This window comes from Mytilus galloprovincialis, chromosome 6 (assembly GCF_965363235.1).
Source record: "Mytilus galloprovincialis chromosome 6, xbMytGall1.hap1.1, whole genome shotgun sequence".
NCBI lineage: Eukaryota > Metazoa > Mollusca > Bivalvia > Mytilida > Mytilidae > Mytilus > Mytilus galloprovincialis.
Genome location: NC_134843.1, coordinates 4,075,913 through 4,092,258, shown reverse-complemented (window position 1 = coordinate 4,092,258; position 16,346 = coordinate 4,075,913). Strand labels below are relative to the sequence as shown.

Below are 16,346 nucleotides of genomic sequence, written 5' to 3'. Positions count from 1 at the left end.
GTAAAAGCGTTGACCGAAGTACATTTTGTATGGCGCTTCATTCTAAAAATGTGCACACGGTCAACGCTTTTACAACGTTACCTATGAAGTAACCAAAAGAAGCGTTCAATACTTATAATTACATTTTTAACACATGTTTAAGCCAGGATCACGAAAACACGATTTTTATTATCAAGTTTTTATTTAATTTACCAGTGCACTTTATCAAGTTGTGCATGGGACCTCGTATCGTCATGAATTCATGATAAATTTTATTGTGTAATGAAGTTGCTGAAGGAATAACGCGAGATTGCAAGGTAGCCTATCAGAATCACGTATTATAATGAAACATACATCTAATGTAATTATAGAAAAATAAAACAAAAAAGAGACAGCAATTTTGTGACGTATAACAAACAATAGACAAAACATCCACATCAATAGTACTTGTGCAATTATTCCCACTGATAAATTTCGAGTGATCGTGATACATTTGTCTACTATATAAGAAATCTGTGAAGAACATAAGTCTCCGAACAGCCAAGTTCATTAAATATCTAGATTTATCAAAAAATTCTAAATTACAAAAACATGGTATAGTATTAACAATGTCATCAATAAACTTTTCCCTTTCGTCTTGATAGATTCACATAAGAAATGAAACTCATCTTCAATTTTGTTATCAATAAAGTTTTTACATATTTTTTTATTCAAGGGCGTATTATTATATCTGCCTCAGTTTTCGATGCACGGTATAAATTAGGGTTAGAAATTCTTAATTTAAAGAATGTCTTATATATTGTTTCGAGTTATTCAACTTTGTATAAGTATAACAATAGGAAACAAGTAAAACTAGACAAAGTGCACCTGAAGAAACTGTATTATAACAGAGTCAATGTATGACTTTCTTTGAGCCAGTATTATTGTGTCTGGGAGACACAATTGATGCTCCGCAAATGCAAAGTGTTATTGTTATAAATAACTATAAGATTTCCCCAAAAATGACAAAGTTCAACTATCGCCCAAAAAGCAAATATTACTGATAAAAATCAACTTTATACTTTTGTCTCAAGTGGTTCTCTCGTGGATTTTACACTGTTGAGTGAGACAAATGTAAAGTTAAAAAGCAGACAGATAAGTATAATTAGTTATCAAAGGTACCAGGATTATAATCTAATACGCCAGACGCGCGTTTCGACTATACATAAGACATAAGCCACATAAGTACAAAGTTGAAGAGCTTTGAGAACCCAAAATTCCAAAAAGGTTGTGCCAAATACGTCTAAGGTAATGTTTGTCTGGGATAAGAACATCCTTAGTTGTTTTTAAAGGTTTTAAAGGAAATTTATAAAAATTACCATATAATTGATATGCATGTCAACACCGAAGTGCTGACTACTGAGCTGGTGATATCCTCGGTGAGAAACGTCCACCAGCAGTGGCATCGACCTAGTGGTGTATATAGTTATCAAAGGTACTTCAGAAACAGGATTATAATTTGATACGCCAGACGCGCGTTTCGTCTACATAAGACTCATCAGTGACGCTCAGATCAAAATATTTATAAAGCCAAACAATTATAAAGTGAAGAGCATTGAGAACCAAAAATTCCAAAAAGGTTGTGCCAAATACGGCTAAGGTAATCTGTGCCTGGGATAAGAAAATCCCTAGTTTTTCGAAACATTCATAGTATAACGATTTTTTTAAATCCGAGAAATGTGTTTGTGACAAAAATGCACTAATGGTACATGCCGTACATTGACCTATAATGGTTTACTTTTTTTAAATTGTTATTTGGATGGAGAGTTGTCTCATTGGCACTCAGTCACACCACATCTTCCTATATCTATATAGGAGTATACAACGGAAAATCAACTAGTCAACAGTCGACGAAAAACAGACGAGAAGCCGAACAACATTACACTACACAGTATACAGTTACATTTTCGTGTATCATAGATAAAAAGTATAATGTATGTGTCTTTGTTTGTGATTTGCGGAAGTTTTTGTGATACACGACAGTCATGTTCATTTCCTTGTCGAAGAAACATTTCCACATACTAGTACTACTGTTCTTAGAATTGTACTACAATCTCATTGAAAGTTCAAACAATGTAGATTTTTAATTTAAATGTATCCATATTGGACGAGTATAAAGCGAGTAATGATTAGTAATGATATATTCGAGTGGACTTTGACAGCATTTAGACGGAATTATCCCGTATGACGCGAAATCTAGGGCGTAGAAATTGTTATTCTGTTTTCTTACTTTGAACATTAACAGAATATTTGAGAAATGACATATACAGCAACTAGAATAACATGTCATGTTTGACACCAAAGAGTAGGATACATAAGAAATGGCAATGTTATAAACTTATAAACACAAAAAAACTTCTGAAAAAGAGGGACGAAAGATATCAGAGGGACAGTCAAACTCATAAATCGAAAATAAACTGACAACGCCATGGCTAAAAATGAAAAAAAGACAAACAGACAAACAACAGTACACATGACACAACATAGAAAACTAAAGAATAAACAACACGATCCCAACTAAAAACTAGGGGTGATCTCAGGTTCTCCGGAAGGGTAAGCAGATCCTGCTCCACATGTCGTGTTGCTTCTGCGATTACACATCCGGTAAATATTCTAATTCGGTAGGTCACATTCATGAAAGGGAAGGTGAATGTAGTTACGACGTAAAGAACATATCCGATATCATTTGTGAAATGGTTATTCCATAACGGTCAACCAACTCGTGATAGCATCCGTAAAATTTGCGATGTGATAATTTCAACTTCACCATTTGGAACATTTGTAACCTACCGTTCTGTCTTGAAATTTTCTTTCATATAGTACAATAATAACAGTAATAATTGAAAAGAAATCATTCATTTACACTGAATAGTTAGCAGTGAAATTTAGTTTTTGTAAATTAAGGTTGGATTTTTCTTATTACTATCACACATATTCCAATTTTCGAATGAATTGAAATTTTAAAAGAGAAAATAATGGAACTTTGATTATATCTACCTATTCATTTTTTTTTATAATTTTTTTTTCTTCATGAATTTACAAGTTCAACATATATTTATCTTGTGTCACAATAAGCAAGCAAGTGAAATAAATAAGCATAATAAGCATTCTATAAACTAACACTTAAAAATCTATGGATTAAGTATAGTAATATCATTTTCAATAATATAGTAATAGTAGTGCAAGAAATATATGAGCATACATATGGTATGGTATAACAGTATACAAATAATTTGAAATGCTCATGTACATACATGTTTAAATTTAATTAATGACCTTAGCCCAGGGGTTCCAGTACAAGTTGTGTTCTTAACTTAAGTATTTTGAAGAAATATGTGTCTCTGAAATCAAGTTTTCTTATATGTAATTTTGAAGACCTTTTATATTAGGTTTTATCTTACATCTGTAAATTTTTAAAAGTACTTGCGTCTTCGTCAGTAAGATAACTTTATTTTTAATAAAATTCAGTTTATAATTTTCATAGAGGCCAAAAATGACAATTTTCTTATTAAGTGGAATTTCGATAAGACACTTATCGAAAATCCATGAATTTAGATTGTGCCGATTGTCGGCTACAATATGACAACCCCAGAGTAATGTTCTATAGTTTCAGGCTCTTCCTTGCAAAATGTACACAAATTACAATTAACAATTTAAGATTCATTTTCAAAAGTAGAGCATTTGTCCCTAAAATATAATGAATAATTCTATATTGAAACCAACATATTATTAAACCTAGTGTTTTTTTAAACCTTGGTAACACACACGTGTATTTATTTTCCAATTTTCTACAACTTTGTTAGGAAAACCTTCCCATTTTTGTTCTGCTACAAAATCTGTAGATAAAATTCCTTGATTTAAAATAGTATACATGTCCTTTGACTTGAAGAAAATATTAATGTTAAAAGGTATAATAGTATGAAGAAAGAGTTTGTTCTTTCCTTATAAACATTGACAGAACCAGTGGCGGATCCAAAAAGTGGGGGCCCACTGACTGACCTAAGAGGGGGCCCGCTCCAGTCACGCTTCAGTGATTCCCTATATAAGCAAACCAATTTTTTTCCAAAAAAGGGGGAGGCGGGCCCCCTGCCCCCCCCCCTAAATCCGCCTCTGAGAACGGCTTCGAGTGGGATTCCGTCTTTGGGAACGATTCACAATGCGGGGTACTAGCTCTTTATTCACACACAATGTCGGCAGTTCAATACAATAAACCGATGATAATTAAATCGGTAAAGTCCAAATTCATTTAGTAAAGTTCAAATAGTAAATATCAGTGTAACAAATTAGTTAATTCAAACCAAAAACAATATATATGATTGCGATGGAAAATCCGAACGCAGTTCATGTGCTCTCGTTGGCATATTCAAACGGAGTCCCTGAATATATATATGGAAGTGTTTAACGACCTTGACTGGCTATAAAGCCCTCGCACGGTCGGTTCGTTGCCCGAAGGCGATTGGTTCAAGCATTTAAATAATGTTGTGCCTTCGGTCAGGAATGAGTGGTGGTCGCCATTTTTGAGGTCGCCATCTGGGTTTTGTGAGCTGTTTGGAATTTGGTTTGTTTACTAATTTGATGTTATCTTCTTCACAACGGCTGCTTTCAGGGCCAGTTTGGTCAGCTTGTAAGCCCGATAACCTCGATGAAGGAGTACTGGTAGATGAGTCTCGGACGTAGTATTATAGATGAAAGGAAGCGTTATCAGGACCAAATCCGGGAGGCAGTGAAATGAAGGTCAATCACCCAACACCTAGGATACAGCCCTCGGACGTTAATCGGCATAACACTCCCCATGATTCAAGTGGTTTTGGAGTGCATGTTAACGCGGGTACGCATACTACTACGTCTACTGTACGGCTTGGATTGGTTTCTGTCATCTAACTTGAGTAGTAAGTCGTTGATCATGTAACATGTATCAGATAGCAATACACAGTTAGGAAAAAAACTTAAAATTGACACTCATAATTTTTAAACACCCTCTTTCCCCTCCTGTCTAACAAAGAAGGCTTTATATGTGTGTTATGGAATATATATACTTATAGAAAGAGAATCTTCCATAGATTTGATTTCTAATGGTCATAAGGGTGAAATGTAATCCCTCTTGGGTGTAACCATGGCAACAATCTGCATTTCTTAGATACAAAATATAGCAAAAAAGGGGGGTGAACATGTCACAAAAGTCTCCAAAATTTGGTCTAAAGAAAAATTTCAATCAATTATAGTAATACCTTTCCTGAATCCATAGGTTTATATCTATCAAGTGGTTCCAAAAAAATCATATGCTTATCTGCTCGTTTTTCCATCAAATTGAATTGAAAAGATCGAGCGCAAAATCTTTGTTGATATAAACACTACATTCTAACATGACGTCCTTCAAACGCTTTGAGTACACACCCGTGGTAAAATATGAATATATTGCCAGTGCTGTTCCGATGGTACTCCCACGTCATATGCTTTTTTATGAATGAGATACCCGACGTCATAGAACAATGACGTTAGAATGTAAGCATTTTACGGGAAAATACACGCTTGTGAATCCGAAAATCATCACAAGGAAACATACACAAATGATGCTAAAATGTGGCAAAAGCCCTTTATTGTACATCATATAAGACATATAAATAAATTATCATTCAAATTCATCCAAAACTGTCTCAATACATTATTTTAAATAGTTTAAACATGTCACTAATGCAGTTTGCTCCGTTCTTTTACGCTAGTTTATTAGTGCGTTTATTTATGGGAACGGCAAATATTTGCCTACACCTAGAGCGCTTCGATCCAAAAGAATTACCGTATGTGTCCTATCAGAATCGAAATAATTCATGGGGGCTTGAATATATCTAGATTTTACCACGGGTTGTCCCTTTATGCCGATATTTTACCCCTCGCTATCGCTCAGGGGTAAAATATTTGTCATAAAGGGCCAACCCGTGGTAAAATCACGATATATTCAAGCCCCCATGAATTATTTCTTAAATAATGTATGGACCTATGAACTGTACGGATAGGAAAATACGGACGGTCAATCATATAAATGGCCTATAAAATATGTTCAAAACAATCTTAATGTTCATATAAACCCACTAAGAACGCTATATTATTCTTCAATTATCTAAAAATCAATTTTATTGTACAAAAACTTTCATATTTAAAAAATTCACAGGGGCCATAATGCGAAACTAAACTTCTAACTGTGTATTGCTACCGTAAACAAAAATCGCCATTAAAGGGCAACAAGTCTGGTAAGGAGTCGTCTGGCAGTTCTGACGTAAATGGACTATAGAAAGAGCTCTTTATTTTTGGATATAATATCTCAATAGTTTTCTGGATATGTCATGTCTCATTAATTTATGGATATGTCATGTCTCATTTATTTCTTGATAGTATATATTATCTCATTAATTTCTGGATAGTATATATTATCTCATTATTTTTTTGGATATGTCATGTCTCATTAATTTCTGGATATGTCATCTTTCATTAATTCCTGAATATGTCATATCTCATTAATTTCTGGATAGTATATATTATCTCATTATTTTTTGAGGATATGTCACGTCTCTTTAATGTATGGACAGTATATATTATCTCATTATTTTTTTGGATATGTCATATCTCATTAATTTCTGGATATATTATCTCATTAATTTCTGGATATGTCATGTCTCATTAATTTCTGGATATGTCATATCTCATTAATTTCTAGATATTTTATTTCTCATTAATTTCTGTATATGTCATCTCTTATTAATTTCTGGATATGTCATCCCTCATTAATTTCTAGACATGTCATCTCTCATTAATTTCTTGACATTTCATATCTCCTTAATTTCTGGACATTTCATATCTCTATAGTTTTTTGGATGTGCCATCTCTCATTTTTTTATATGTCATCTTATCAATTTGTGGATATGTCATATCTCATTAATTTTTTTTGATGTTTTATCTCTTATTAAATTGTGGATATGTTATCTTTCATTAAATTGTGGATTTTTTTTATCGCTCATTAATTTCTGTGTATGCCATCTATTAATTTCTGGACATGTTATCCCTCATTAATTTCTGGATATGTCATCCCTTATTAATTTCTGAATGTATCATCTATCATTATTTTTTTGAATATGTCATCTCTCATTAATTTTTTGAATATGTCATCTCTTATTAATTTCTGGATATGTCATCTCCAATTAATATCTGGATATGTCATCCCTCATTTACTTCTGGATATGTCATCCCTCAATAATTTCTGTATATGTCATCTCTTATTTACATCTGAACATGTCATCTCTCAATAATTTCCGGATATGTCATCTTTCATTAATTTCTGGATAAGTCATCCCTCATTTACTTCTGGATATGTCACTTCTCAATTATTTTCTGGATATGGCATCCCTCAATAATATTTCGATATGTCATCTCTAAATAATTTCTGGATATGCCTTCCCACATTTACTTCTAGACATGATCTTTCATTAACTTCTGTATATGTCATTTCTCATTAATTTCTGGATATGTCATCTCTTATTTACATCTGGACATGTCATCTCTCAATAATTTCTAGAAATGTCATCTCTAAATAATATTCCGGATATGTCATCCCTCAATAATTTCTGGATATGTAATCCCTTATTAATTTCTGGAAATGTCGGCTCTCATTTACTTCTGGACATGATTTCTTTCATTTACTTCTGGATGTGTCATCTCTCAATAATCTTCTGGATATGGCATCCCTCATTAATTTTTGAATATGTTATCCCTCAGTAATTTCTGGATATGTCATCCCTCATTAATTTCTGGATATGCCATCCCTCATTTACTTCTTGTGACGTGTCATCTCTCATTTACTTCTGGATATTTCATTTCTCAATAATATCTGGATATGTCATATCTTATTTACAACTGGACATGCCATATCTTATTTACAACTGGACATGCCATCTCTCAATAATTACCGGATATGTCATCTCTCAACAATTTCTGGAAATGTCATCTTTCCTTTACTCCTGTTTATGTCATCTCTTATTAACCTCTGGATATGTCATCACTCATTTATTTGTTTTGCATATGTCATCTCTCAATAATTTTCTGGATATGTCATCTCTCAATAGTTGTCTGGATATGTTATCCCTCATTAATTTCTGGATATGTCATCCCTCATTAATTTCTGGATACGTCATCCCTCATTAATTTCTGGATGTCATCTCTCAATAATCTTCAGGATATGGCATCCCTCATTAATTTCTGGATATGTCATCCCTCATTAATTTCTGGATATGTCATCCCCCATTAATTTCTAGATATGTCATTTCTCAATAACTTCTGGACATGTCATCTCTCATTAATTTTCTGGATATGTCATTTCTCAATAATTTTCTGGATATGTCATCTCTCAATAATTTCATGATATGTCATCCCTCATTAATTTCTGGATATGTCATTTCTCAATAACTTCTGGATATGTCATCTCTCAATAATTTTCTGGATGTTATCTTTCATTAATTTCTAGATATGTCATTTAAGGAATGACTGTAATATTTTTTGTCTATGAAGAAATAACATAAAAAATGTGGTGCACACTGAATAACGCGTGTAACGGGTTATTTATCAGTGTGCACCACATTTTTTATGTTATTTGGAATAGACAGAAAAAATATTACAGTCATTTCTTATAATTTTATTCTAAATTCCATTTTAAACCGTAGAAAACCATGAAAAAACGTTGATGATGTCACGGTCACATGACTAAATTATGTCTATGGGCTAATAACAAAATAACGTCAGCCAATCAGAAGACGCATTACATCCAAAATTAATTTATTTCTCAATAACTTCTGGATATGTCATCTCACAAATTTTCTGGATGTCATCTCTCATTGATTTCTTAACATGTTTCTCATGAATTTTTATATGTCATCTCACAGTTTTCTGTATATGTCATCTCGTATTAACCTCTGGATATGTCATCACTCATTTATTTTTACAATATGTAATCTGATCAATTTCTGGACATGTTTTCATCTAATTTCTGGACGTGTCATCTCTCATTAATTTTTTGGATATGATATGTCTCATTAATTTCTGGATATGTCATCTTATTAATTTCTAGATATTTCTTCTCTCATTAATTTCTGGATATGTCATCTCTTGTTAATTTGTGGATATGACATCTCTCATCAATTTTTTGGATAAATTTCTAGACATGTTTTCTATCTTTAATGTCTTGATATGTTGTCACTCATTATCTTTTGGGATATGTCATCTTATAAAATTCTTGGTATGTCATCTCTCAGTAATTTAACAATATGGTTACAATTTCTTCTTGTCAAACACCCTGTTTTATACCATACAATTTCTCCCTCGAGTGTGGATGATTTGCTGGCTGCTTAATGACCAGTGGCATATTAAATTCATATTATGGACGAGAGTAGATAATGTGATATGAATATAAACTGTGCTTCATACTAGAATGACACCAGAGCCAGATTTTGAACTTCCTATTTTTAAATTGGTTTTGATTGCAAATGAGACAACTATCCAGCAGAGACCTTAAAGATGTAGAAGTTTAAAACCAACTGAAGGTCACCTTTTGGGCCTCAACAATCTGCAAAACCAGGTAACAATTTGCAGGAAGACATGAAAACCAACTCAAGACACATTATTTTGACTCTTGAGTGGGACAGTCATTGCTCTTACTCTTAAATGCAGCTTACTTGGCATAAAAACAGCAAATTTTTTTTTTTCGAGTCCATGGTTTGGCTCAGATAGATAGCAAACCAAAAACCTCCTGCTGCTGCCCTTGAGGTGAGCACACCACCAAGAGATCACCAAGGCACTCATTGAGTGTGGTCAACAAGTAAACAAACACACAAATAAACAAACAGACATGCACTCACTTTTCATCTTTACAAATTACAAAATTTCTTCACACAATTTGGTTAAAAGAAAGATTAAAAACTAAGTGGTTTTATTGTTTTTATACTACAATTAAAATATCCACCTTAGTATATACATTCGAAATTCTGTAATTAAATAATCAGTACATTTTCATCATGTTATCACATTCCATATATTCTAACATGACAACAGGTTCAGTTTTCTCGCAGTATTTGTTTAGAATAAACCTTGGCTGTGCTTTTTTTTCAAAATCTCTCATTTACTCTGAAAAAGATAAAGAAAAAAATTACTAAAATACCCAGTGATTATGTGATATAAGTTTGAAATATAATTAATAGATATGACTTTGAGTACTGTACATTCAGAAATTATTGCGTGATTTTTTATTAGTGCGAAAAATGTGACAGAATTGTAAACGCAATAATTTAAACTCGCATTTTGAAATATTTTATATGAACTAAACAGGATTTTTCTCAAAATTGTAAAAATTAAAATCACATTTAAGTCTAATCTGACAAAATCGCAATAATAAATGCACGCAATAATTTCTGAATTTACAGTATCGAAATTTAAAACTACTTATTACAATAAATCTTATATGTAAATCAGATGAGTGGACAGATCTTTTTACCATCTGACTATTGTATTGTTTATTTGTGTATTTCTCTGTCCTTAATGTTGTGCATTTTTTTTACTGTAGTCTTGTGACTCTTGTCATGTAATGTTGTCATTACAGTGTTATATTTAACATTGCCATAAAAACATGAGGTTTGGCTAGCCACAAAACCAGGTTCAACCCACCATTTTTCTTAAAATGTCCTGTACCAAGTCAGGAAATGGCAGTGATATCTTAAAGTTCATTTCTGTGTGTGTTGCATTGTCGCTTATTTTTTGTTGCACTTCAGTGTTTCTGTTGTTTCATTGTTTTCCTCTAATAATTAAAGTGTTTTAGCTTGTAACCTGGATTTGTTTTCTCTCAATTGATTTATGACTTTTGAACAGCTGCCTTTATACTTTTCTTGACAGTCAGGGTTTTTTATTTTTAATATATCAACTTTTGAATTAAAAATGGGGTCTACCCTTTTCTGTCAATTTCTGACAAGACTCTTGTTATTTCTTTAGTGACAGCTTAGACACACAGTAGGCTATGATGTGGCCTATAAACCACATACATCTTGGTCAGGGCAATCATAGGTTGAAGGAGGTTTCTTAAAGGTGGATGACATTTTAACCTACTAAAATATCAGCAACAAAACAGTACAACAATTGTTAAAGAATTATAATAGGTTAACTTACGATCCATGCTTTCCTCTGCTGACTGGTAATCCATTGATGCTGGAAAATATCAAATGTTTTAAAAAGAGTAATCAGTGTCTGATATGTAACATGGTAAGATAATTTTCGTTATAAAAATGTTTTTCATTACAAATTAACTTTATAGCTACACATGTAAATCAATTAATATCACCATATTCAAACAGTAAATAAACAATGAATCATTGGATATACCCTGAACTATTTTTAAAATATCTGTTTAATTATCAAGGAATAATTATCAATTATATATTTAACTACAACCAGTTTAAAAAAAAATTCTGAAAATGAAAAAATACACTTTTAAATTAAAAAATTGCTGTATCTGACAGAAGTGTTTTTTTTTTCTTCTGGATTTTCATATTGTTTTAATGTCACATGACAAATTAAATTGTTACAATAAATTGATCATTTTATTGAATAATACAAGTGTACTTACATGGTTCGCCCATCATCTCATTATACTGCCTAACCTACAAAACATGAAACAAGGCATTATAAAAACAAATAAAATATGAACCATTTAGTAATTAATTCAACATTCACTTTAAAAAAATCCTTTCATTATCTTTTAATAGAAAGCTGATTATGTTATCAAATATTTGGGTTACTGCACTATATGCTCTAGTCTTGTGATTATTGTCTATAGTTGCTTAAGCTTGCTAAAGTGTATAATAACAAGAATGTGTCATAAGTACACAGATGCCCCATCTGCACTATCATTATTTATGTTCAGTGGGCCGTGAAAATGGGATAAAATCTCTAATTTGGCATTAAAATTAGAAAGATCATATCATAGGGAACATGTTTACTAAGTTTCAAGTTGATCAGACTTCAACTTCATCAAAAACTACCTCGACCAAAAACTTTAACCAAAATTTTAACCTGAAACAGGACAGACAAACGGACGAACAGACGGAGGAACAGATGCACAGACCAGAAAACATGATGCCCATAAATGGGGCATAAAAACACCTTTTGTACATGGATGTGAATGCTTTAATTTATATTATGAACGTTATAAAGGCAAATATATTAAAAACTATATACAAATGTAATAATAAAACATTTTACAAAAAACAAAATCAAAGCATCTCATTAAATTAGATGAAAGCAAAACTTACAGTGTTAATATAATACATGTTATGATGTATACAAGTACATGTATTGCACTAACATTTAAGATTACATATTTGCTACATGACTTGAAACAACTGAGAATAGTCACCATCATTTAAGATAATTATCAAGAGTTGAATATTTCGTTAAAGTTTAATTGATTAACTAATTAACTTACTGATTCTTCGTGTTGACGTCTCGCCTGATTGACTAGGGCTTCTCTCTGTAAAAGTCTATCTTTTATTTCCTGTAAGTCTTCTTTTGTAGCTTCTATCTCAATCTTTACATGACCCTCTTCTTTTCCCATCGTTATTTTACTCCCTTGTTTTTCTTTCAAAAGTCTCCTTATATGGATTCCCTTCTTCCCAATGAAATTCCCTACATCTTCTGGCCTTAAAGATTTTAAGTGCATATCTAATTTCTCCAATGGTACAGCAGGTGTCATTGGTTCTTCCTTAACGCCATCTTTGACCTCCTCCTTTTTAGGAGGTTCTGGGGGCGGATTTAATAATGAAGTATCTTTATCTTTATCAAACTTGTAGAAAACATAAAGAAACCTATTAGCACTATTAAGTCTACTAGATAATTGTCCACGTTCCTTCAAAACATGTAATATATCTTTAAGATGTCCATATTCGTCTTTTGTTTTGTCAAAGTTTGTTTCAATATAATTGTCAAAATATTTATAACATTCATCTGCCACTTCATCAGTTATTAGTTCTGCCCACCTTGTATCTAAAATTGATAAATAATAAAATAAACTGCAGTGAAATCTTTCTAAAATGAAAATATGTAAGATTGACAACCTCTGTAAGTTAACCAAACTTTTTTACAAAACCTTTGTCTAAATCAGAACAAATTCATCAGTCCTACAAAGGGTGGGTCTCATTGGGGTCCAAGCCTGACAGGGGATTGCCGATTTTTTTGTTAGCGTGACACGTAAGAGTCATATTATTGTGCCGAGAAAGAGTCTAGTGGGACACAGGACATTACAAAAAAATTAGAATTTTCTTACATACAGAGTGTAATCATGATACGGGAATCTGACAAAACAGTAAGCGAGATCCATGGTCAGAACCCCCAATGAGACCCCTAAAGGAATTGAGTTTAAGTTTAACTGTAAGTAAAAAGTATGGTAGTCTGAGATTGATCTGATGGGTGAAGGTTGGTAAAGGAACAATGAGATACATGTACAAATTGTAACAGACAGCTTTTTATACTGAATACGAAAAGAGTCAACCTTAGCTTTGAGCAGCAATTTCTTCTTTGTAAACATTGTAATCGTAGTATAAAAGAATATAAACAAGTTCACAGGGAAAAAAATTAACGGTCGCCCAGTCACCAACTCACCATTGGCAACCAGAAATTGACCTGGGCGATCTTTTTACTCAGTTGTGGTCATGGAGGTAGCCACTCCAAAACATATTTTTCAACATGAAACAATGAAATATTAAATATGTGAAGGCTGTTTAAAGAAATCTAAGGATTGCTGTAGTAATTTAATGAGATTGACATAAATCAGTGCTATATCTAATATAGATGTGAATTTTGTATATATGATGCCCTGCTAGCGGAAAAAATGTTACTTCATTAATATTAGACCCTATTTTTTCTTTATTTTTTTATTTCACTTAAAGCTACTGAGTTGTTGTTTTGTTTGTGTCTTGAACTTTATGGACTACTCATATTCAACTGCACTACCAGAAATGCTGTCAGATGCTTGAGAAAAACAAGACACACATCATTTCAAAGACAGACTGTTGAAGTCTTCTCATTTTTTTCAATAAATTATGTGTCCTAGTTGTTGCAGGACCTATCACAATCTACAGAGTTAAATGCATTTGTTTTTTTAGAAATTTTTACACTTTTCTTGATCTTGAGGTGGATTTGTATAGTCGGAAATGATGCCAGAATATTCCTTGACCACTATAAATTTGAAATTTTTAAAAAGTTTGTTGGTACAAATTGTATGTAGGACTTCACTTCACTTCAGAGCCCTCTATTATCCCTTGTAAAAGTCATTTTCTGGTATAACCCCTTACAAGAAAATTTTCAAAGTGTCTTATGTGCTCACTCCAAAAATGTGGTAGAATATATAGTCAAGCATGCAGTTGGTGGCCAGTGGCGGATCCAGAAATTTTCATAAGTTGGGGCCCACTGACTGACCTAAGAGGGGGCCCGCTCCAGTCACGCTTCAGTGATTCCCTATATAAGCAACCAATTTTTTTCCCAAAAAGGGGGGGCCCTGCCCCCCCCCCTAAATCCACCTATGGTGGCTTGGCTGCTTATACAGGAAGAAGAATACATGTCATTTCAACTGCAAACATGAACTATGCCTTTCATAAAGAAATTTGATGTCATTAAGCAAATGTCATAATGTCCTTTAACCTGTTTTCCCCAATTTTTTTACCCCAGGTCAACCAGCATGACCAGGAAAGTTCATTCATTTGGGAACTTGTCTATTCCAAGAAGACCACACAAAAATAATGTGAAAAGAAAGTTGCATGCAAGGAGGAAGTGTTTTTTTCCTGTGAAGCAGAAAGAATAACACCTGTACTTATATTATAGAATATATTAACAACAAACTTAACCTTTTGATTTTCTGATACGTTTCTGCTGGATTTTTTCTGGTAAAAACCTAAAAATATCATCGTCTGGTCCGCATGTACAAATGGCCTCGCCTACTTTATGGAAATATTGCTTTGTGAATTTAGCTCTTAAAATGTTCATTAATTGCTGGAATCTTGCTCGCCATCTGGCACCGTGTTTCATGCACTGTGGTTCATTGAGATAATCTAACTCTGACATGTTATATTTTGGAACCAACAGCAAACACGAAAATTGGAAATCCCCCTTCCTATAAAAAGAAACCAGTTACGGTTCCCGTTCCGGTGGGCAAATTGGTTAACTCGGCCTTAAAATAAAACTCGACCTACCACTATTTGAATTTTGAAATAAAGTGAAAAAACTAGGTCTATGTTTCGTTGATTGTTAAATTTTTTGAACTTTTTTTTCAACATTGTTTATTTGTTACTTAATTTTAACAACTGCACCATGTAAGACTATACAAATCCTTGGAATTATCTGGGTACAACAAGGGAAGCTTTAGGATGTCGATTTGATGCCGTTCCTTTTGTCCATCAATGATATTGGGGATAAAAGTCAAAGTCTAATTAACTCAAGTTTATATGGCATATGTCAGACAGACACATAATCCTTATAGAAGTTATACTTACCTAGTTTTGTAGTCGGGTGTAAATTATACTTACCTAGTTTTGTTGACCTGTAGTCAGGTGGAAATAAGGTAGAGATAATAATTGACTCACAAAGGTTCTCATCATAAACTCTTTCATTATCATCAGTAATCAGTTTGGTCAACGATGTGAAAGAAGACATTTTTAAAGTATTTTTACCTGGATATGTTCACCTATCCATGGCATGCTGGATGCTGATATAGATGATGCCCTCTCACAAGTTTGGTGAATTTGAACGCATATAGCCTATTTCACTTGAAACAAAGGATGCAACAGACACAGTCAAGTATGCCTCATAAATATAGTTGACCTATTGTTTATAGTTTATTTTTTAGAAACAAACGTTACCAGGAAATTAAACATTGACCAATGAACCATGAAAATGAAGTCAAGGTAAGATGATACCTGCCAGACAGACATATAACCTTACTATAATTCTATACACCAAATATATGTGACCTATATTGATTATAGTATAAGAAAACAAACCAAAACGTAAAAACTTAACACTGAGCAACGAACAATGAAAATGAGGCAAAGGTCAAATAAAACCTGCCAGACTGACATGTACCTCTTAGCAACAACTGCATAAGAAGTATAAATATCCCAGTTGATACCTTACCGACAACTTTAAGTATGCATTGCCTATGATGATTTCCTTTACAGAGAGTTGCTGTTAACAAGGAAGCTTATAATCCAAAGGTTCTTAGGGGTAAAGATGAAGCCATTTTTTGAAAGCTTAAT

At 32.8% G+C, this 16,346-nt stretch overlaps 1 protein-coding gene across 1 annotated transcript; it reads right to left on the bottom strand.

Annotated features, from left to right (window-relative positions):
- Nucleotides 1–9,979: 9,979 nt before the first annotated feature.
- Nucleotides 9,980–15,228, bottom strand: LOC143078737 (uncharacterized). Its single transcript, XM_076253685.1, has 5 exons — nucleotides 14,940–15,228; nucleotides 12,527–13,083; nucleotides 11,669–11,702; nucleotides 11,212–11,250; nucleotides 9,980–10,179 (listed from the first exon to the last, which is right to left on the bottom strand). Exons 1-5 carry the CDS (start codon nucleotides 15,154–15,156, stop codon nucleotides 10,175–10,177), a joined length of 852 nt encoding a protein of 283 aa, XP_076109800.1. The 5' UTR covers nucleotides 15,157–15,228; the 3' UTR covers nucleotides 9,980–10,174.
- Between the last annotated feature and the right edge of the window lie 1,118 nt (nucleotides 15,229–16,346).